Below are 22,168 nucleotides of genomic sequence, written 5' to 3'. Positions count from 1 at the left end.
AGCGCCGCCCTGTGGTAAGTAAGCAAAAGGGCATTACATCAGCATCCCTCCCACCTTCTTAGCGCCGGGACGGTGAAAGCTGCAGAAGCAGGAAAAGGAAAAAGGGAAGCATGTTTTAAGAGTTTCTTCAGGAAAAGGGAGAAGACCCAGGAACGATGGTAAGAGCACAGGTATCAGTGGGGGAGGGCTGAGCAATCCATTCAGATCAGCTCAAAGCAGAGAAGCAGAAGAGAAAGACCCAGCGAGATGAGGTCTGGCTTACAGGGTGTCTGAGCTAGGGGGAAGCATGTCCTCTATGGCCCACACCTCACTGACCTCATCTCCTTCTGGCTGCAGGCAGCTCACAGCTGGGCAGATGGCATCTTCGTCCTCAGACTCCTCCTGTTCAGAATAGGATGTATCTGAGGGCAGGGAATGAGTTTCAGCGCAACGAGCTGACTCATAGCTACGCTCTCTCTCTAACTTGAAATTGTTCATGTCCTTTGGGTGGCTCAGTTTAATTTTCTTCTTTTGGGGGTTCCGCATTTTCTGGGCTCGGTCCCACCGCTCACTGGAGAGGCCCTCTCTTTCCAGGCGTCTCTTCGCTTTTCTCTCAAGACTGTTGATTCCACCATCACGCTTCCCGCGGCAGCAATCATTCTGGGCACAAGACAGCAAACACAATTTTAGACTACCGTCTGCTTAGTAAACCCCAAAAGCTAAGTCACTGCCATGTGAGAAATGAGCTGTTCCACACACAGTACTGCAAGAATGGCCCATCGTCACCGGAGCCGCCCCCTCCACTCATGCCTCTAGAATCTACAGGGCTTGGGCTTAACTTCTGCCCCAGTTGATGCTACGAAAAGGATACCGGGAAAAGGAAATGATAAAGATGGATTCAGTCTCCAAATCAGCCACCCAGTACAGGAGAGGGAGACACCTCTGCCCAGTCCATAACCAAGTGACCAGTGACTCTAGTTTCTAGCTAGAAATTAGTATAGCATTTTTCTGCTGAATAACTAGTTTAGCCCCTGACAGACTCCTAAGGAATTATGTATCTATCCCTTTAAGGACATACATTCTTGGGGCCAGAGAGTTGGGCAGGGCAGAGACACTTGCTTTGTGCACAGCCAAACCCAGTTCAAATACCAGCAGAGCCAGCTAGGAGAAATAGGATGTAAGCCCTAAGGATCAGGTGTGGTTCCAAAACCATAAATGATACTTCCATTCTCACCACTCATGGGAGTAAGGTATGTTAACATAACCAATTATGGTGCTATACTATTTGTCATAGTAACACTGTAGCACTGTCCTCTTGTTGTTCATCGATTTGCTCGAGTGGGCAACAGTAACATCTCCATTGTGAGACTTGTTGTTACTATTTTTGGCATATCAAATATTCCACAGGGAGCTTGCCAGGTTCTGCTGTGCGGGCGGGATACTCTCGGTATCTTGCTGGACTATCTGGAATCGACCCCGGGTTGGCTGTGTGCAAGGTAAACGCCCTACCTGCTGTGCTACCTATTTGTCATAGTAGCACTGTAACACTGTCCTCCCATTGTTCATCAATTTGCTCGAGGGGGCCCAGTAGCGCCTCCATTGTGAGATTTTGTTGTTACTGTGTTTGGCATACTGAATACGTCACGGGTAGCTTGCCAGACTTTGCCGTGCAGGCGAGATACTCTCGGTAGCTTGCTGGGCTCTCCGAGAGGGGCAGAGGAATTGAACTCGGGTCAGCCAGGTCAGCCATATGCAAGGCAAACAACCTACCCGCTGTGCTATTTTAAATGCCAGTATCATGCCAGTATCATTTCACTCCCCCCCCCCTTTTTTTTTGCTTTTTTTGGGTCACACCTGGCGATGCACAGGGGTTACTCCTGGCTCTGTACTCAGGAATTACCCCTAGCGATGCTCAGGGGACCATATAGGATGCTGGGAATCGAACCCGGGTTAGCCACGTGCAGGCAAACGCCTTAACAGCTGTGCTATTGCTCCAGCTCCACCCACCCCATTTTTTTTTTTTTTGGTGGTAGGGGGTGGGTTTACCTGGCAGTGCTCAGGGGTTACTCCTGGCTCTGCACACAAATTATTCCTGGTGATCGGGGGACCATATTGGGTGCTAGGGATTGATGCCAGGTTGACCGGCAAACGCCCACTGTAGCCCCAAAGCCAGTATCATTTCTCATGCGTTTTTCATGAAATTTATCCCACTCCTGTCTAGGAACCTCCAATGTCACAGGCCAGTTCCTCACTGAAGCGGCAGCAGGCCTTTAACAAGTCTAAGAAACAGGAGAATAAGTATTTATTCCACCCTTAGGCAACTAGGCACAAAAAACAGTCATCCTCAGTCTTGGGCACTGGGTTGTTAGAGATCTAGGGCTACAATGAATACAGGAGCAAAAATGTCTTCAAAAAATTGCTTTAGGGCCTCAAGGTAGATGCTGCGAAGTGTGGAAGGTCAATTCTTGATTTTCTGAGAAGTGTCCATGTTGGTTTCCAAAGAGACTGAACCAGCCAACAATCCCCCACCAGTGGATAAGGGATCCTTTTCCCCTACACCATGCCAGCACTGATCATTCTGATTTTTGTGCTGTGTACAGACATGTGCACTCCTGCTATACTATGTGAGGTGTGATGTGCTCAACTGTTTTGATTTGCATTTCCTCGATAACTGATCCTGAACAGTTTTTCATAAACTTATTGGTCATCCGCATTATCATCTTTAAGCTCTTCTCTCCGTTTTTTGATGAGGTTGTTTGTTGTTTGCTTTGTGGGCGGAACACTTGGCTGTGTTCAGGGACCACATGGGGTGCATGAATAGAACCCAGGTTGGCTGTGTGCAAGATGCAGTACCTATCTCTCTGGCCTGGCTCTTTGGGCTTCCTTTTGCAAAGCTTCACAAATGCTTTATACAATCTGGATATTAACCTTTCGTCAGTAAGTGGTAGGCAAATAATTTCATCCGCAGGTTTCTTTCAATTCTAGTCACTGTTTCTTTTTGGCATAGAAGCTTCTTAGTTGGCTTCAGATGCTGCTTGTCTGCTTGGCTAATGGCACCGTGTCACTGAAGATCCTGAAAGACTCCATGTCACGGAGGTTCTGCCTATGTCCTCCTCAATATAATCGACAAATCCAGGTCTGGCACTGACGTCTTTAACCCATTTTGAACTGACTTGTGTGTAAGCCGTGGGGAAGGAGTCTGAGCTGGCTCTGTATGTGTGGCTGACCAGCTTTCCTAAAACCACTTGCTGAAGAGCTTTCCTTGCTCTACCTCATACTCCTCACTCCTCTGTCCAAACCTGGCTGTCCATTACCTAAGGACCCATCTCTGGGTTCTTTGTTCTATTTCACTTGTCTGGGAGTCTCTTTATTCCAGGACCACACTGTCCTGATTTTATATAAGGATTTATAGTAAAACTTAAAGTCGAGGAAAGAGGAACTGGAGCAATAGGTAGGACGTTTTGCCTTGTACATAGATGTTTCCCAGCATGCCTGAGCACTATCTGGAGTACTTCCTGAGTACAGAGCCAGAGCATTGCCAGGTGTGGCCCAAAAAGCCAATCAATCAGAGAAAAGAAAATGCCTTCCACCTTCCTTTGTCCTAAGACTGTAGTATGTATACCCCATAGGCGATTATTCAGCTAGAAGAAACGATGTAATCATGCAATTTGTGGCTGGATGACACTAGAGGTATGTCAGAGGAGAGGGACAGATACAGAATATCTCTGTGGATGTGGAATATAAAGAAACAATGTAAGGTAATAAATGGTCAAAGGCGACAGACCCTGGGAGCAGGTCTCGAAAACTGAGCTCACCTAGAAGGGGCAGTGGGAGTCCATGGGACACTGGGAGGGAAGGAAACACTCTGAAAGGGGTGGCACTACAAACTTGTATGCATAAAAACCTTTTTTTGTTTTTTTTGGGGGGGTCACACCTGGTGCTGCACAGGGGTTACTCCTGGCTCTGCACTCAGGAATCACTCCTGGTGGTGCTCGGGGGACCACATGGGATGCCGGGGATCGAATCTGGGTCGGCTGCATGCAAGACAAACGTCCTCTCCGCTGTACTATTGCTCCAGCCCCTTGCATGAAACTTTTGGAACAGTATTATGAATCACAGTACCTCAATAAAGTGGGGGTGGGGGAAGAGAATAAAATGGTCATCCTTGAAAAAAACCCAGACCGTGAGCAAGCATCTGCAAGTGACAGCCTGGGGTTGGGGCTGTGGACTGGACAGTCTGCACCCTTCTCTCAACTGAGGACGATGCTTCTGCAGGTACTGACACTGAGAAGTGCATCCCCTGGCCAGCCCCCGCCTTCCCCAGAACCCTCCCAGCACTCACCTTCTCAGTGCTGGGTCTAACGGGGGAGCTCCGGTCAGTTTGCTGAGCAGGGCTTGGCTTTGCAAGTAAAGTCTGGTAAAGTTCCTGAATTTCAGGAAGGGATACCTGGAGCAGCTGGGCTTCCATCAACAGCTCATTCACTTCTGGGCTGATACCTACGGAAGAACAAATCATAAGGAAGACAGCAAGTAGTTCACACTGTCCCTGCAGTTTAGTCCTGCTAGACATCTAGGCCGACTCCTCTTATCACCCCAACTCTGACCTTTGACAATTATACGCAGATGAAATAAGGTTCACTTTACATATCCTAAAGTCACAACATAACAGAACCAAACTAGTTTCGCCCCCAGTTGTGACCATGAGCTAAGTAAAAGTTCCACACTAGATCCCATCTCTTGTTTGCTACTAATGCAAAGATACTATATACGCTGCCTGGATAATCTCTAATAGCATCAAACTATCCAGGACACGAATCAAGTAACTAGACATATACTGGTCTAGTTACCCAGGGCGCTGTGTCTATGGGCATAGCTGCAGCTTTGGGCAGAATTCCTGGAAAACTCATTTATAGATAACGAGGCGGGAAAGGAGCTTGTTTCCAAGTGTGCACGATCGCTACAATCTTCCACAAGAGCGTCAAGTACCGAAGTAGCAAGGGAACTTAATAGCTGACTAAAATACTTGATATTTAGTCATGAAAGCAATAAAAATGATTCTTTCCTCTATTCCCTTGTGCTTATAAACCTTCCAATATGATTCTTCATTTTCTTTTGCAAATCTGACATTTGGGGATAAACCCCCTTTTAAAGTAGCTGATCATTTACAGCAGACAGTCTACTGCAAGATCTTTTGTCATTACTCAATCCTTAAATAAAGTTCATTTCTGTTTGGCTGGTTTGGGTCACACCCAGCAGTACTCAAGAGACCGTATGACCTGGGTTGGTTATGTGCAAGCCAAGCGCCCTAACCTGCTGTACTGTCTTTTCTCCTCTAAAAATAAATTTTAAACCAACTACAAACCATGGAGAGGGATACGACTCCGCACAGTAGAGAAGGGAGAGTGTGAATATGAGGTTCTGTTGTCCCGATCATCAGGCAAAGCAGAGGATGATGTGCCAGTAGGTTGAGAGACCTAAGTAAGAAAAACATGTGTGATAAGGATTTTTAGGGTGGAAAATACATCTACTGGCCAATAAAGTACCCTGGGTTTGGAACAGGCAACCAGGCAAAGGAAGCCCTGACTTCCCAAAGCTGAGAGGGAGGTTCCCTGGTATCCTAGATTTTGCCAGATCAGTTGTATCTGCTAAATCTTCAATGTTTTCACTGGATCTGACTTCAGAAGAATGCCATTAGGCAAAAACCGAGCAAATTCCGTATCCTTTTATCCCTATGTCCTTTTCCCTATGAAGAAACACACAGGAACGTAGACATAGCATATCCTGTTGTGTAGCACTGAGCGCCTTCATCAGGGCAGCGGGGATGTTGGCACCGGAATAGGGGCTGTCTGCACGGAGCCGGAGTGCACACATGGGCACGCCCCCACCTGCCTGTCAGACACCACCCAGGGCTACCCCCAGCATCCAGGCAAGATTGCTGTGACTACCAGTGCCACCATCAAGCACATCCTCAATGCCACAATCCCAACAGAGGCTGCAATAAACATTCCTACAGCCACGGATGAGCAAATCAGGATCTGCTCTATTCTTCCCTCTGACACGTTAATAGCCAGAACCCATCCAAGCAGCACAACTGGATCTGCCATCTGCAAAGTGCCAGTTTCTGCATTTCAGTGTGGCCATGAGAAAACACATGTGACTAAAATCAACTTCTTGTTCTCATCTCTCATTTGCTCCACATTTAACTCTTGTGATTTATGTTTTTGTGCGTATCTCCTCAACCTTTCTGTGGCCACCTCCTATGAAGCCTGCCCACCTTAGCTACGGCGAGGTGAGGAGCCCGCTCTCTGCGGATGGTGAGGCTCACCAGGAGGACTCAGCACGCAGCACCTGCCCTGGCTCAGGGGCGGTAAGAAACCCACCCCCTCTTCTCTCGGAGTCCAAGCCGGGGGCGGGGGGGGATTTTCATATAGCAAAAAAAATTTTAAATGTCTATGTGTTAAACACCTCTCTCTGGGAGAGGGCATTCGTGAGAAAGCGAAGTCTGTGCCTCAGACGCAGCCACAGAAGCAGCATGCCCAGAGACAGCTCGCGAGGGGTCCTCCAAGGCCAGGGCGGGAGAGGAGAGCAAGCGCAGACTCACCTTGGCGTCCTCTGGCCCAGGAGCCGCTGAGGCCTGCCCCCGGCTGGACAGCGGTCCTGAGCCCACGCCGTCGTGCACGCACTTGAGGTTCCCCGAGGAGAGCAGCTGCTGGGCTCTGTGCTGCCAGCTCACGGTCCTCTCGATCAGATACCGCAGCGCGTCTCCCTCGGGAAGGCGGACGCGAATGCGCTGCAGGGAGGCCAGCAGGGGCAGGATCTTCTCCAGCGGGGGCTTCTCTGACCTCCGACAATGAGGACAAAGCCACACTTGCAGGTCTTGTGTCACGCTGGGCACCGCCACACAGCTCGTGTGGAACGCATCCCTGCAGAGTTCACACTGGAGCATGGGGGCAGCCGGGGCCTTCTGGCAGAGGCAGACTTTCAGGTCCGCGCCTGGAGCAGGCGACAGCACTTTCCCTTCGTTGGCTAGTCTGAGGGACTGCAAGGCTTCCATTTCTCTGAGGCGAGCTTCCCCAAGAGTTGCCATCTAAAGGGGGTGACAACCAAGACAGTGCAGTCAGAGAGCTGGCCTGGACCTGGTGGCCGAGGACACGCACTCTGGGCTGAACCGTGTCCGGTGAGAGAACACTGACATGCAGGAGGCCTGCATGAAGAGGGAACAGACTGGCATGTGTCCCAAAACATCACTTACTTCCTGACTGCGCCACCATGCTGGTGAGCAACCCGGCACAGAGGCTACAAGCCATCTGTGTAAAATGGTACCCAGCGCATGCGGAGGAGGTGAGATACACACCACACAACACTCTCTGGCCTCCATCAAGGAATCTGAGCAAATACCTAAACAGACTTATTTCTCACACTCTGCATGAAAGCATGTCCGAAGTTCTTCGTTTTAAAAAACCATTGGCACTTGTGCCCTTCTCTAGAAAGTTCTCTGATGAGGGTCTTCTATAGTAGCCACTGTACTGAGCCTTCCTGCCTCCTGTCTCGCTGCTGAGCACCGAGGCACTATGTGTGCGCTAGACCCAACTTTTCTTGCACACACTCACACGTGCATGCACACACACATTATCTTAAGGGACATGTTTACAGCAAGGTGGTTTTCTGCAGAAAGTGGCAAGTGTGCTCATAGGATAGAAAGACAGGTCCAGGAAAGCTCTGAGTTCAATTAACCTGTATGTGTGATTTGCAAACACAAATGAAATCAACTTCATTTAGGTAAAAAGCAGAAGTGATACTAAGCATGTATCCCCCCACCCTCCTATGGGCCCTGGAGCCATCTCCCATGCCCCAAACATACACTCCACCAGTATTTACAAACTGCTCATTTGGAGAGCTTTTATAAAACTCCTTAGCACCTTATACTGTATATACTAGTTGCCCATTTATCAACAGTGTGAGCTGAGTAGCAGGCCTGATCCCTGCCCCACAGCCCCCGGGACAGCTGTGCCCAGCCCTTTGAGCCACTCCTTGGTCCATGACTTGGAAAATGTTATTTCCTCTTTTCTTTGGAGCTAGTGTGCCGTCAAAGGTTCTACCCTGTTCCAAAGATTTCCTCCTCTGCTTATTTTGGTTTTGTCTGTTTTTTTGGGGGGTTATACCTGGTGATGCTCAGGGGTTATTCTTGGCTCTGCACTTGGAAATTACTCCTAGTGATGCTTGGACAACCATATAGGATGTCAGGGATCAAATCTGGGTCTGCTATGTATAAGGGAGTCCTACCCGCTGTACTAGGAACCACCTGAGGTGATGGGGGTAGACCCGAGTTGGTCACTGCCAGGTGTGGCTCCAAAGAGAAAAGGCCAGACCACTAAAGTCCTCTTCCAGTACTGAATGGGAAAGCAAGGATTTTTAAACTGGGACTTCCCAGCTAGGAAAAAAAGTGAAAGATTGTAGGTAGGACCAATTCTGTTCCCCAATCCTTAAAATGTTCATTTTTAACTGTTAAAGACATCCCCAGTTACCACCACCTTTGCATCCTCATTCTCCAGATGAGACTCAGCCCTGAGGCCTGAATGAATCTGCCATCAGTGTAATGAAGCAGCAGCATACGAACAGATGTGAGTGTCTGTGAGTGAGTGAGTGAGTGAGTGTGTGTGTGTGTGTGTGTGTGTGTGTGTGTGTGTGTTCGGGATGGGGGTATTCAGCTTTAAAAAACAACATCTTGGGCGAGAGAGTACAAAGGATAGGGTGTTTGCCTTGCATGCAGCCTACCCAGGCTTCTGTCCCTGGTACCCCATATGTTCCCCTAAGCACAGCTAGGAGTAATCCCTGAGTAAAGAGCAGGAGCAGAGGGGAGTACAGATCTGAGTCAGGGGGGCTGGAGAGAGAGGACACTGGGTAGGGTGCCTGTGATCCCCAGCACCCCATATGCTGCCAACCCCAACCACAGATGATCCCCAAGCTCAGAACCAGGAGTAACCTCTGAGTGTAGCCACTTTTTTTCTGTAGATTAAAAAAAGAAGTGTAGGCTGGGCTGGAGAGGACATGAAAATGTTCAGCAGGAGGGTTAGAGCACGTGCTTTGCAGCAGGAGACTGGAGTTCTGTCCCAGAAAAGCATGGTCCTGAGAGCAGCTCCTGAACATCACTGGGTTGTCCCCAAAACCAGAGTAAAATTTAAACATGCAGGCAGCATTGTGGATTATGTGACGATAAAGTGTCTCCTATAATTTAAAAGGAGGAAGCCAATGACCGATCATTCGAAATTCTACCAATAAGGGGGGCTGGAGAGATGGGACAGTGGGTAAATTTTGCCAGGCTGACCGAAGTTTGATCCCCGGCACCCCATATGGTGCCAACCCCCACCACGGATGATCCTGGAGTGCAGAGCCAGGAGTAACCTCTGAGCAGCACCAGCTGTCACCCTAAACCAAAATGAACGATTAGTTCTAATCAATAGGTAAAGCATTAAGTTTTTAAGTTAGCCTGTGAACAAAGACGAGATGGGCTCAGACTAACTGAAAGATAAGGCTTGCAAAACCAGATAATACAAATACAAACCACACACTGTCATATTTAATAACCAAGATGGTGGTCCATTATGTACCATTAAGTACCATTAGAATCTGACTGGATGTACACATAAATATGCCCAAAGAAAGGCATGTTCCAGGGGCTGAGGATATGGCTCAGGGGCAGAGCACATGCCTTGGTGTTTGAGGCCCTGGGTTCAATCTCTGGCACACACCACAAAAACAAGACAAAACATGAAAGCATGTTTCAAAATACATATATAAATCAAGAGTGTCAGAGGTAAGGTCAGAGAGTGACAGTCAGGAAAAATGGTGCTGTGCCCCAAGGATGAGCCACAGGTAAATTCCAACTCTAGAATGAGGGATGCTTTTGTGCCATTAACATCTAAATTGTATTACAAAAAGTACAAGCCTCAGGGGCTGGAGAGAGAGTGTGTACAGTGGATAGGCTCTGGTTGAACAGGCCACTGACATAGGTTCAATTCCCCGCACCCCATATGGTTCCACAAGCCCTGCCAGGAATGATCTCAAGCACGGAGCAAATGAGCACCACAGGGTGCGGCCCCCAAACTAAAACAACAAAAAGAACAAACTCTATCATGGAAAAAGTCCTATGCTGTTTTATCTTCAACTTGTGGAGGAGCCACACTGAAAGGTGTTCAGGGCTTACTCCTGGCCCTGCACTCAGGGACCATTCCTGCTGATGCTGAGGGGATGGTATGGGGTATAGGAAAGTGACTTACCTGCTGTACTCTCTCGCCCCCTTTAACAATAACACTAAAAAACTGTACCTGTATATATATGAAAGCAGTGTGATGAGTAAATCCTAACATACCTCAGCATAAGAAAAAGGCTTGAAGTGACAGCATGTGACAGAGCTCCACTTCTTGTGGTTATCATTTTACAATACACATAACTTAACTCACTATGTGCCGTACTAGTAATGGGCATTAGTACATGTGAAAATAGTATGTGGAAGTTATGGTCCAATAAAACTCTTTTTAAAAAAGCATCCAAGTTTCAGAGCTACTGTCATCTGTCCCAATACTGAGTTCACTAAACATCAGTGGGTCGCTGCTTCATCTTGAAGATGACAACATCTGTGAATCAGCAGTGCTTACTCAAAATGCATGTCAGACAAAAACACTCCGGCATGCTTTTAAGCACAATAGTCACTGTAAATGGGGGTATGGTGCTGCCAGCAGGTCAATCTGTACCTGCGAGGTGAGTGCATCAACAGCCTGATGGCACCTTCAGATTTCCAGATACCCCAAAATTGGTGCTGTGCCTTTGGCCAGACCCCAAAAACTTGGGGCAAAGTTTACCAAGAAAGTAAACGGCCAAAAGTTAGGTATGTGGGAGACACATCTACAAACCACCTCCAGCTCAGATATATAATTGGAGGCATGGCCTCTCTGGTTCCTGATTAAACTGCTTAATGGCCGTGATCCCAGAGACTCAGAAACAAATCTTGAAACCCAGAGGCTTTTGGCAGAAATACATCTGGTCCCTGCAGTAGGTTACCGGTGCTGGGCCAACCCAGTTGGGAATAGATTTTGTACCTTGGCCTGTTCCCACCCCCCCGGTGGCCCAGTGGCCGCCATCCTTCAGAGGTCACTGGATAGTCAGGTTTGGGCCCCCAGTGACGAGACACGAAGGGCCTCATGAGATGGAGGTGGAGCCGGTACTGCCCTCCCCACCCAAACGAGACCCCAAGTCATTGCCCACGAACGACCTCTCTGGCTCCTGGTCAAGCTGCTTAACGGCCATGATCCCAGAGACTCAGAAACAAATCTTGAAACCCAGTGGCTTTTGGCAGAAATGTGTTCGGACCCCACAGTGCGTTACTATCGCTGGGCTACCCCAGGGAGGAAAGGGTGTTGTCACACCACCTGCTCCCCCTTGGCGGCGGCTCGGTGGCCGTCATCCTCCAGAGGCCACTGGACAGTCAGGCTTGGGCCTGCAGTGACGAAACTTGTTGGGCCTCACAGGATGGGGGGGGGGGGGGGCACGCGGGTCTGTCCTCCCCAGCCCAACGAGAACCCAAGTCATCGCCCACGAATGGCCTTTCTGGCTCCTGATCAAACTGCTTAATGGCCTTGATCCCAGAGACTCAGAAACAAATCTTGAAACCCAGTGGCTTTTGGCAGAAATGCATCCGGACCCCGCAGTAGGTAACTGTCGCTGGGCCACCCCAGGGAGGAAAGGGTGTTGTCCCTCTGCCTGCTTGCGTCCCCGACGGCTCGGTGGCCGTCATCCTCCAGAGGCCATCGGACAGTCAGGCTTGGGCCCGCAGTGACAAAATTTGTTGGGCCTCACAGGATGGGGATGGAGCCGGTCTTGGTCTCTCCACCCCAACGAGACCCCAAGTCATCGCCCACAAATGGCCACTCTGACTCCTGATCAAGCTGCTCAACGGCCATGACCCCAGAGACTCAGGAGCAGATCTCGAAACCCAGTGGCTTTTGGCAGAAATCCCTCCAGATTTATGTGTTAAAATTTCGGAATTTCAAAATCACATGGCCCTACTGCAGCCACGCATCATCATATGTTATTCATACTCAGCAATAGAACACAAATTGTCTACTGTTGCCTTTTCAGCAGATCTGAGGGTTGGGGTAAAATCTCAAATAATAATGGTGGGTCTGGTGTCGAAATATTGAATGTGATCAAAGTAGAGAGAGAGTAATGTGGAAATCATCTGCCCCACAGGTAGGGGGAGGGTGTGGGGTGGGATTATACTGGGGTTTTTGGTGGTGGAGAATGGGCACTGGTGAAGGGATGGGTGTTTCATTGTATGACCAAGACTTAGACCCGAAAGCTTTGTAACTGCCCTCACCGTGATTCAATAAATAAAATTATAAAAAATGAAAAAAAAAAGTAAGGTGGAGTTCATGCACAATTCAATCAGCTAATCAGTGGCTGAATAAATAGTAGTACTCCTACAAAAAAAAAAAGTCACTGTAATACTGCCCAGTGCTAGCCTGGAAATTCTCACTGTGCACCCCAGAAGAGCCCATGACCTTGGTGAGACTATCTGAGTCTCCAGCTACACTGGAAGGCATTGGTTCCCTGAATCTCTCCTTAACACATCTGACAAAATTTAAAGCTGGCAACTTTTATCAAGCCTTTCTGGAAAAACTTCTCTTCCACTTGCCTTCCACACCCCTGTGGGCAGAGAAGGGTAAGAACGTCTCTCTCACCCGCCCCCCACCCCACACAGGAAGGTGGAGCAGGACCCATACATACAGCAGAGGCTGTCTCTGGACTTTCCGTCAACGCTCGCTCCAAGTCACTCAGACTCTCTAATCTGGTGCTTTTCTTCTTCCCACTCGGCACAGCCTCCTTTGCCTTTCTCTGCTTTCTTTTCAATCCCGAAAGGCCAATATCACATCGAGGGCACAGAACCTAGGGACAGAATACAATCACCAGTAGAAGGACTTTCAGACTAAGCCTGAGGGAGGCCCCCAAATAGACCTAAACAGTGAGGTTGGTAAATGCCTTAATACTTAAATTTTCTCTGGGATGAACAAGCAGAAAGTTCTCCTCTACAAAGGAAGACAGGAAACAGCACGAAGGAGGAAATAAAGAAAACTCAAAAAATTGTCTTGGATTCTAGACTTAGTAGAAATGTGATCTGTATGAATTCAGTCGCAGTGTATCATTTAATAAAGACACAGAACATGCAACTTTGGCACTTCTATGAACGGCAAATGAGACCATGTATCAGGCACACAGAGAGGTATGCAATCTGGGGGACCTAGGGCCTGGCTCAGGGGCAGAGCACCTGCCCATTGGCTGGAAGGCTGCAACCATCCCTAGTACTGAGAGTCAATCCTGCATACAACCACCTGCCACCTGCTGTTACCTGGCCAAGAAAATGTATGGGATCCCCAGGGCACAGTGGCCAAGATGTGGTCCCGGTCACAGCCACAACCAAAAAACAGGCAAAAGAATGGGGGTGGGGAGATTGCAAGCGATAAAGCATGGCCATGGTTAACAGTCCAATTCAACGGGAGCTGCTTTTCCTTAGATACAGAACACTATTCCTAAATGTACCCAGGAAAAACGTCCTCTCACTAGAAGCATGGAAGAATCACTAGCTCTACTAAAACACAACTCAAAAACATTAATGCCACCTGCATCGGGGACTGCATGTTTTTCACCTAAAACTTTATACATGGATGGTTGCAAACTTACCTCTAAGAGAGAATATGAAGAATTCTCAGTCAAGAATGTGTTAGCAGCACATTCTTTCCACGCCTGAACCTCAGCTACTAGCAACTCCAGCCTTGGCAGAGAATCCAGATGTACCGGGATAGCTCGACCTCGGGTGACAAGTTCAAGAAGTGTGTCCAATACTGGTACACGTCCTCCGACCTAGTAAATCAAAAAATGTTGCACCAGAAGAACAAATACTAGTATGAGAGGTGAGGTAAACATACTTCAGGCTGAGTTTGTTCTATGATTTCAACATGTGTTCTATAATTTTATCATAGGATATTCTAAACAAGAGCGGGAGAGGTGTAGGAGACTTTGTGTTCACATGACAAAAACCTGGAAGAATCTGGCGTCTGTGCTAGGCCCTCACACAAAGGGACAGTCACAGTCCCAGTGTAGTGACTATCTTTATTCCCTTCTAAATTCACTTATTGTCTTGATTCCAACAGACTGAAAAAGAAAAATTAGCATCCATCCCGACTTTCATTAATCAACAAAATGCACTGTACTCCAATCCATTTGATGATGAATTAAAGCAGCTCAGTATAAACGATTACAGGAACTAAAATAAAGTGAAAATGCCTGCTGGCTCACTAACTTTAGCACTCGTCAGAATCACATGGACAGCTCATCTGCACTGTGTTCTGGGCACCAACCTCAGATTTAGTTAAGAGTGGCGTCATGAACTTGCATTTCTAACAAGCTTTCAGTTGTTGCAGGCTACAGAATAAGGTCCCCAAAAAGTGTATTAAGATAAAAACATAAGTATATCTGGGCTGGGGTCTGGGTAGGCATCGGTACCCAAGTACCACTGTAACTTCCTGAGGACAGAGCCATGAATAATCCCTGAGGATTGCTGGGTGTGGTCTCAAACCCAAGACAAAACATTTAACATGAATATTCAAAAAAAAGTTACATAAAAATTTTATTTTAAGTCTGATGACTTCAACAACAACAAAAATTCAAGAATTCATGCCGATAAAAAATGAAATTTTTATGCTTCATCTGTACACTAAATAACAACTGTTAATAGCTACATAAAATCTAATTTTATGACTTAGAGATGAAGGATGACACCTCGTACCACTATCAATATCAGCTGATTCACCAAGATAAAACAGCAAAGCATCTTGATTTCTTTGTTCCCTATCAGCCATTCTTCTATAGATGGTGATGTCCAAAGTCAATGCCAATGGCCATATCAGCCATTCTTCTATAGAGGATGTCCAAAGTCAGTAAAACCTTATGCTTTGTTTTTTCTCCCAGCAAACAGCAAGACCAAACTTATTTTTTCCTTACTCATCAAATAACAAACTAATCACTACAAGCAAGAGGCTACTGCAATGGACAAATGGGCCCACTAGAAGTGGGTAGGAAGTGGGTGGCTAAGGGTGGTGAATACACGGGACAGGTAGACTGCTCCATAGCTGAAGCCTGCCTCATGGGCAAAGGGGAGAAGGAGATGGAACAGAGAAGGGATCACTAGGGAAGTGATGGCTGGAGGAGCTGGCTGGGAAGGGAGATGTGTGCAGAAAGTAGATAAAGGACCAAACATGATAACCTCTCGTGTCTGTACTGCAAACCATAATGCCCCAAAGTAGAGAGAGAGTATGGGAATACTGTCTGCCATGGAGGCAGGGGGAGGATATGCCGGAGATATCGGTGGTGGGGAATGTGCACTATTGGAGATATAGGTGTTTGATCATTGTGTAACTGTAAACAGCCTGTAACTAACTCATGAAAGCTTGTAACTACCTCACGGCAATTCAATAAAATTAAAAAAAAAATGTGGGTGACTCATTACGTGGCATGTCACCTGACTCTCACTCTCTGGCCACGTGCTGCAGGTGAGCTGGGTGAGACAGTGAGGTGATACTCAGGGATTACTCCAAGCTCTGCACTCATATAACTCCTGATGAGGTCTGGGGGACCATATGGGATACTGCGAGTCAAATGCACGTCAGCTGCATGCAAGGCAAATGCCCTCCTCACTGCACTATGACTCTGGCCCCAGGGTTCAATTTTCTAATCCATCCTGCCCCTCTGTCTTTTAAATGAGAAGTTTGTACAGCTTCATGGTACCATTTGCCAGGCATCAGGCCACACTACAAAGACTATCCACAGCCAGGGCCTACAATGAAACCAAAGCTTTAAGCACTCCCTTTCCTAATGCCCAGCAATGCAAATTCCAAAGTAGCAAGAAATTTCTTGTACCTGACATGCTCTCAGTACTATCACTACTTTTCTCCTGAATATTGTTCTTGTACTAAAAGAGTTGAGGGGTTGTAGTGATAGTACAGCGGGTAGGGCATTTGCCTTGCATGCGGCCTGACCCGGGTTCGATTCCCAGCACCCTATATGGTCCCCTGAGCACCGCTAGGAGTAATTCCTGAGTGCATGAACCAGGAGCAATGCCTGTGCATCGCTGGATGTGACCCAAAAAGCAAAAAAAGAGTTGAAAGGTTTTGCTGTTTTGACTTTTTGGACTCCATTTTGTAAGGTTTCAAATTTTACTAGGGAAATAAACTTGTCTTCTGAAATACCACAACACAGTACCGGAAACCACTATGGACACATGTGAGAGGACATGTGTACTGGACAGGCAAGCTAACACAATACTGGCATTCCATCTCATTCTGCAATAATAAAGTGCGGGGGGAGGATGGGGAGAACACTGCCAGGAAGCTTCCGAGGACCAGATCCTGGTCATGGACCTCAAGATGAAGACCTCATTTTCAGCTCTCTTTATATATGGGCGCTCCCAAGTTCCCAAAATGTTGACTGAGTATCTAAGAATTTCTTTGAATAAGTATCTCTTTGAATTTCAGTCGACTGGTTTAGACAATATGTGAGAAGTCCATCTTTAACAGCCAACCCCCAATACTGAACTGCAGCCCAACTGCTTCCCCCCTGCGGTTTCCTCTGCGAATGTACTCCAACCCCCAGGCTTTCCCAGGAACCAACCTGCAGGGCCTCGACATCCTGCAGCCAGTCTTTGGCTTTCTGCACGGAGTCTCGGAGAGCCACGCCACTAGGGAGATATGCAGGGATTTCCTCAATCTCCTTCACTGCAGTGGCAAGGCTGTTCAAAGAGTGCCGTGGTCTGTAAAAATGATTTTATATCATGATTCACCATTCTTAAGGTTTACCAAATGAAAAAAGTCCTTTCTGGGGCAAGGGATATGGCTCAACTGCTATGTGTGAAGTCCTGGGTTCAATCCCTGGCACCCATTGATGGCTCAACTGCTATGTGTGTAGTCGTGGGTTCAATCCTTGGCACCCCCTCAAGCACAACCAGTGTGGCCCCACACACAAAATAAGATCATTTTCAAAGACAGTTCATTATGTCAAATGAATTCATTATTTCAATCATTAAGGTCAGAATGGCTGCATCAGACATAGGAACAGCAGGCTAGGGAGAAAGCTTATGGACAAGAGTAAATCATTCGCATGCAGGAGCCCTGGGTTCAATTCCCAGCATCACATGGTCCCCTATAAACCAGAAATCAAAAGATTAAAAAAAAAAAGGTAAGCACATCTAAGATAAATTATATTAAATTCTACTCATTACTGATTTTAGGATAATAATAACACAAATTTCCACTTGTGAAGGTTGTTCAATAATGTGTTATGTGAAACTATATACTGCTGAAACTCATAAACTTTAAGAAAATAAAAATTCTCTAAAACAGAGACATAGCTAGGGCCTGGTGATGCCCTACATGTAGGAGGCCCAGTTCAATGCCCAGTGCCAGTGCCAGCTACAGAAGTGACCCCTCAACAGAGAGCCGGGAGTGGGACTGAGCACTGCCGGGTGTGATTCCCCAACCCACAGGCAAGCAAGATAAGCTGTCAATGTGCCAAAGCATTCTACTCAGCAGCCTCTACCTTTGGATTATTAAAGTCTATAAATGTTTTGGGTAGTTTATGGTGCTGACTGGATCAACACAGATCTGTCAGAGTGAAAGCAGTATCAGCCGACTGCTCTAAATCCAATCAAATCTCTAATACTGGCAGAGCCTCCTGAATTACTTAATCAAGTGCATGAATTTCTAATCCTAACCCTGTTCGAAGTTACTGGCACTCTCTTCATTTTACACAGCAGTGCCATCAGTCTTTCAAGTGACTTGACAGCTTATTAACTACAATGTTACTGGGATGTTGGGGAGGGCAGCAGATCCCAGCAGTGCTCAGAAGGTCTGGGGGCTCCACAAACCAGCCCATGGTTCAGTGCAAGGGTCCAACAAATACTGTCGTGTCCTTTGGTTCCTGAAGTGCCGGGGGCTACCCGGGCTACCCCAGCAGTGCTCAGGGGCCTCCAGAACTGCAGCCAGTCTTACTCTGGTGATCATGTAGTCCTGGGTATCAAATGGCCCCTGACCACAGGCCTATCACGGCCTTAAACCCTATACTGTCTGTCCCTTAACTGTGGCTTTCAATATTACTTGTAATATTTTTCTTCCTTCTCTCAAAGATGGTACTATCAAGGTAGTCACAGAAAACTTCCTTAAAACAACTTTAGAAAGGGTACGCCCATCATGGGCTGAAGCGATAGCACAGCGGGTAAGGGGTATGCCTTGCAAGCAGTCAACATGGCCGACCCGAGTTCGATTCCTCTGGCCCTCTCGGAGAGCCTGGCAAGCTACCGAGAATATCTTGCCTGCATGGCAGAGCCTGACAAGCTACCCGTGATGTATTTGATATGCTAAACACAGTAACAACAAAGTCTCACAATGGAGACATTACTGGGCACGCTCGAGCAAATCGATGAACAATGGGAGGACAGTGACAGTGACGCCCATCACATCATTCCATAACCAGTATGATATTAGTTAGGAGTCTTCAGCTGAAATGCCAAACTAACCCCCACTACCTCACAGATTTCTCCTGCCCCGCGCCTACCATGCTCTGGACAGACCCGTCAATGACCCACCTTCCCCAAGCCACAGAGGGGAGTGTGCCCTTTACCTGGCCTTGAGAAGACTCTTGGCTTTGTCATCCCAGTGCTCTGACACCGTGAGCAGCTCCTGCAGACGGGCCATGGCCTTCTCCACTGCCGAGTAAGGGGCCAGACCCACCCCTAGGTCTATGAGGCGTCTCATATCATCTAGGGTCAGGGAGGCAGGGTCCAGGCAGGCCTGCCGCACCTCTTCGAGCCAGCGCGCCTGCTCGAGCCGGGTGCGCATCTCGGCCAGCTGGGGCAGCTCAACGTCAAAGTCAAAGCTGACATCAAGCAGGTCCTGCAGCTCAGCGGCACTGGGCATCTCCTCGGAGAGCAACTGCTGGCTGTGCTGCTGGAAATCTTCCACGCGGTTCAAGAGATCCTAGAAAAACATGTAAATATCAAAGGGCCACGATTATTTCATCAAAATAGCACTTTCAGTAACTGCCTTATTTCATGCTTAGAACCTTCAAGACCTTAATTCAGCAAGATTGTCCTCCAGTACCATAGTAAGTGACTGTCCCAAAAACCTTGACCAGGTGTAGTAGGGAGGGCACTTGTCTTACAGGTGGCCAAACCAGGTTCAATCCCTGACAATCCTGACCTGTGCCAGGAGTGATCCCTGAACACAGGGACAGGAGTGAGCCCTGAGCATCACCAGGTATAGTGCAAAAAGAAAAAGAAAAGGGGAAAAAACAAAAAAAAGACAACCCTGATCACAAGCCCCTAGTGGAAACTTTCAATGCAAACTGTACAACTTTATCTCTTGCCAGCCTGTGACCAGACTCGGTGTTCTGATTAGACTTTCAGGTTATGGACTTGTGCATAAAATTTACTCATGACATGTGCATCACAGAGAACTGTCCCCCCGTCCCCGAGCTACCTTCAGCAAGGGCGTCTGGCTGAGGACGCAGGGAAGCGCATAGAGCTGTGTCACGAACTGCCGGAGCTCATTCACTGTCAACTGGTTTTGGGATTTCCCTCCACCAGATCGGTACCTACGAAGACAAGGCCAGAGAGAGCCAGGTGAGAAGACAGTCGCCATTCCCAGGAAGGCAGGCCAGAGGGAAAACCCGTCACCAGGTTTCAAAGTTTGGCTGAGAAACTCAGAAGCACAAACCTAGTTTGCCGTTTGCCATTAAGCAACTGCTGTGCAACGGAGGCGCATTTCTCTGCGTCTTGTGTGACCAAGCGAAGGTGACGTAAAAGGTCATTGTCTGGGAATTTCTTCATTTCAGATTCTTCAATTAAAGCTTTAAAACTGACAAGGCCTAGGGATAAAGAACAGATCATGTTTGGTATGTGCTACATGACTACTACCAGTCTGAAAAACAGAAAGGGTCTTACTTTTCTAAATTCTTATCCGTAGATAACATTTTAAAAGACTTGTAAAAGTTAGGGTCAAGGTGATGGGTCAGTGTTGGGCACCGAAGCCCAGGCGCAATTCCCAGGATCTAGCACTGCAAGGTGTAGACCAAAGTTTAAGAAATAAAGCAGACACCAATCCAACATTTTTCGGTGGAGAGGAATATTTAAACAAGTGCCTAGAACTGGTCTTCTTATGTGGGAATTATTAAAATACACAAATGGAAAACTCATTTGTCTAAACAAAGTGAAAATAGATTTGTATTGTGGTTTGAACCAATTCCTCTTGCAGTTTATTCTACAGCTGAGAAGAGAACACAATTACCTAGAAAGTTACAGAGAGAAAGTAAGACACTTCAAAAGAGAAAGAAAGCAAGCCATGGCTTTCCTTGGCTTTCAGAGAAGAGGTGGTTTTAATTAATGGAAATGACTCAGCATTTCAGACACTTCTAGCTTAATGCCATTTGTCCTGAAACACAGTTACTGTTGTCACTCTTATACGTTTTCCAACAATGAGATATTTTCTCACACCAGAGACTGGCACACATCAAAAAGAACAACAACTAGTGTTGGCATGGATAAAGAATGTTGGTGGGAATGCTTACTGGTCCGGTCGTTTTGGAAAGCAATACGGGCATTCCTCAAAATAAATAAATAAATAAATAAATAAAACCAGAAATTGAGCTCCCAATATAAACAACTGCTGGGAATACACCCTGGGGCCCAAAAATACACAGCTGATATGCCATCTGCACTTCTATGCACATTGCAGCACTATTCACAATAGCCAGAATCTAGAAACAACCTGAGTGTCCAAGAACAGACAACTGATAATGAAACTACTACGGTACATCTTCACAGACTCATTCAGCTGGGAATATTAGCTGTGAAATACTACACAGCTGTTAGAAAAAATTAAGTCATAAAATGTGCTTATAAATGGGTGAATGTTGAGTGCAGATTCAGAAGGAGAGAGGAAGATAAAAAAAATGACTGCACTCATTTGTGAGATTTGGAAAAATAGTATGAAACTAATATCCAAGGCCAGGAAAATCAGGGGCCAGGAAGACTAGTCAATGGTGAGTGGGGGGGGGGGGGGGGGGGAGGAACAGTTAGGATAGAGAAGGGACCAGTGTGAAATAATAGTTAGAAATGGATCGCTCTGGACAAGAATTGAGTATTCAAAGTAGGTAAAGGGATCTATCTTTCAGTATCTATACTGCAGACCATAATGCCCAAAAGGGGGTAGAGGGGGAAGGGAGAGAGGTAGAGAAAGAGAAGGGGGGGCGGAGAGGGAGAGAGAGAGGGAGAGAGAGAGAGAGAGAGAGAGAGAGAGAGAGAGAGAGAGGAGAAAAGAAAAGAGATGAGAAACGCCTGCCACGGAGATGGGGACTGGTGATGGAATGGGTGCTATGACCAAACAACTGTAACTGTATATCTAACTGGATTCAATTATAAATTTTTTTTATAATTTTAAAATTTCAATGGGGGAGGAGAAAAAGGTTTTCCTTAGAAGTCAGAGTTGGGACATAGTTGCTGCCCTGCATACAGCTGACTCCACATGTAGAACCTGGAGCACAAAGTCAGAGTCAAAACAGCCGAGGGCCAGAGGGCAAGTCACAAACCTCACACTCCACCAAAAAAAAAATTCTTTTTTGGACATTAACTAGCGGTGCCTTACTCCTGACTCTGTGTTCAGGGATCCCTCTTGGTGGGCCTCAGGGAACCATATGGGTATCAAACCCAGGTCAGCAGCAAGCAAGGCAAGCTTTCCACCCACTGTACTATCACGCCGGCCCTCAAAAAAAAATTTTAATAGAAATTTTTTCTAAGGACTGTAGAGACAATGCAGTGGTAGGCATCACATTATTGTCCCCTGAGCCTGCCTGAGTAACCCTTGAGCGCAGACCCAGGATTAAGTCCACACAACTCTGAACAATACACACAACAAGACTTTACTCTGGTGTAAAGGGATCTGCTGCCTCTACTCGTGGTTTCAAGACCTCTCATCAGTGCTCAGCAAATCCGGCTGAACAGGAAAGTCAACAGGTGACAACGTGGTGGTGGCAACTATACACAAAAATTCCCCTCTAACACTGTACAACTAAAGGAGGCTAGGACCACTCT

The 22,168-nt window shown here is 47.1% G+C and overlaps 1 protein-coding gene across 2 annotated transcripts in view; it reads right to left on the bottom strand.

Moving 5' to 3' along the window:
- The window catches only part of KDM5B (lysine demethylase 5B), an 80,103-nt gene that overhangs the window by 1,992 nt on the left and 55,943 nt on the right, over positions 1 to 22,168 (bottom strand). For both annotated transcript variants that reach the window (XM_056110648.1, XM_056110649.1), the window contains exons 17-26: positions 19,797 to 19,947; positions 19,560 to 19,674; positions 18,703 to 19,058; positions 16,699 to 16,837; positions 13,714 to 13,893; positions 12,763 to 12,921; positions 6,581 to 7,066; positions 5,342 to 5,453; positions 4,322 to 4,476; positions 316 to 639 (exon numbers count right to left, since the gene is read on the bottom strand). In XM_056110648.1, coding sequence (XP_055966623.1) covers positions 316 to 639; positions 4,322 to 4,476; positions 5,342 to 5,453; positions 6,581 to 7,066; positions 12,763 to 12,921; positions 13,714 to 13,893; positions 16,699 to 16,837; positions 18,703 to 19,058; positions 19,560 to 19,674; positions 19,797 to 19,947 — 2,177 coding nt within the window. The remainder of the gene's footprint in view (positions 1 to 315; positions 640 to 4,321; positions 4,477 to 5,341; positions 5,454 to 6,580; positions 7,067 to 12,762; positions 12,922 to 13,713; positions 13,894 to 16,698; positions 16,838 to 18,702; positions 19,059 to 19,559; positions 19,675 to 19,796; positions 19,948 to 22,168) is intronic.

This window comes from Sorex fumeus, unplaced genomic scaffold (genome assembly GCF_029834395.1).
Source record: "Sorex fumeus unplaced genomic scaffold, SorFum_2.1 ptg000010l, whole genome shotgun sequence".
In the NCBI taxonomy this organism is placed as follows: domain Eukaryota; kingdom Metazoa; phylum Chordata; class Mammalia; order Eulipotyphla; family Soricidae; genus Sorex; species Sorex fumeus.
The sequence above is the reverse complement of the archived record's forward strand: the minus strand, read 5'-3'. Positions and strand labels throughout refer to the sequence as shown.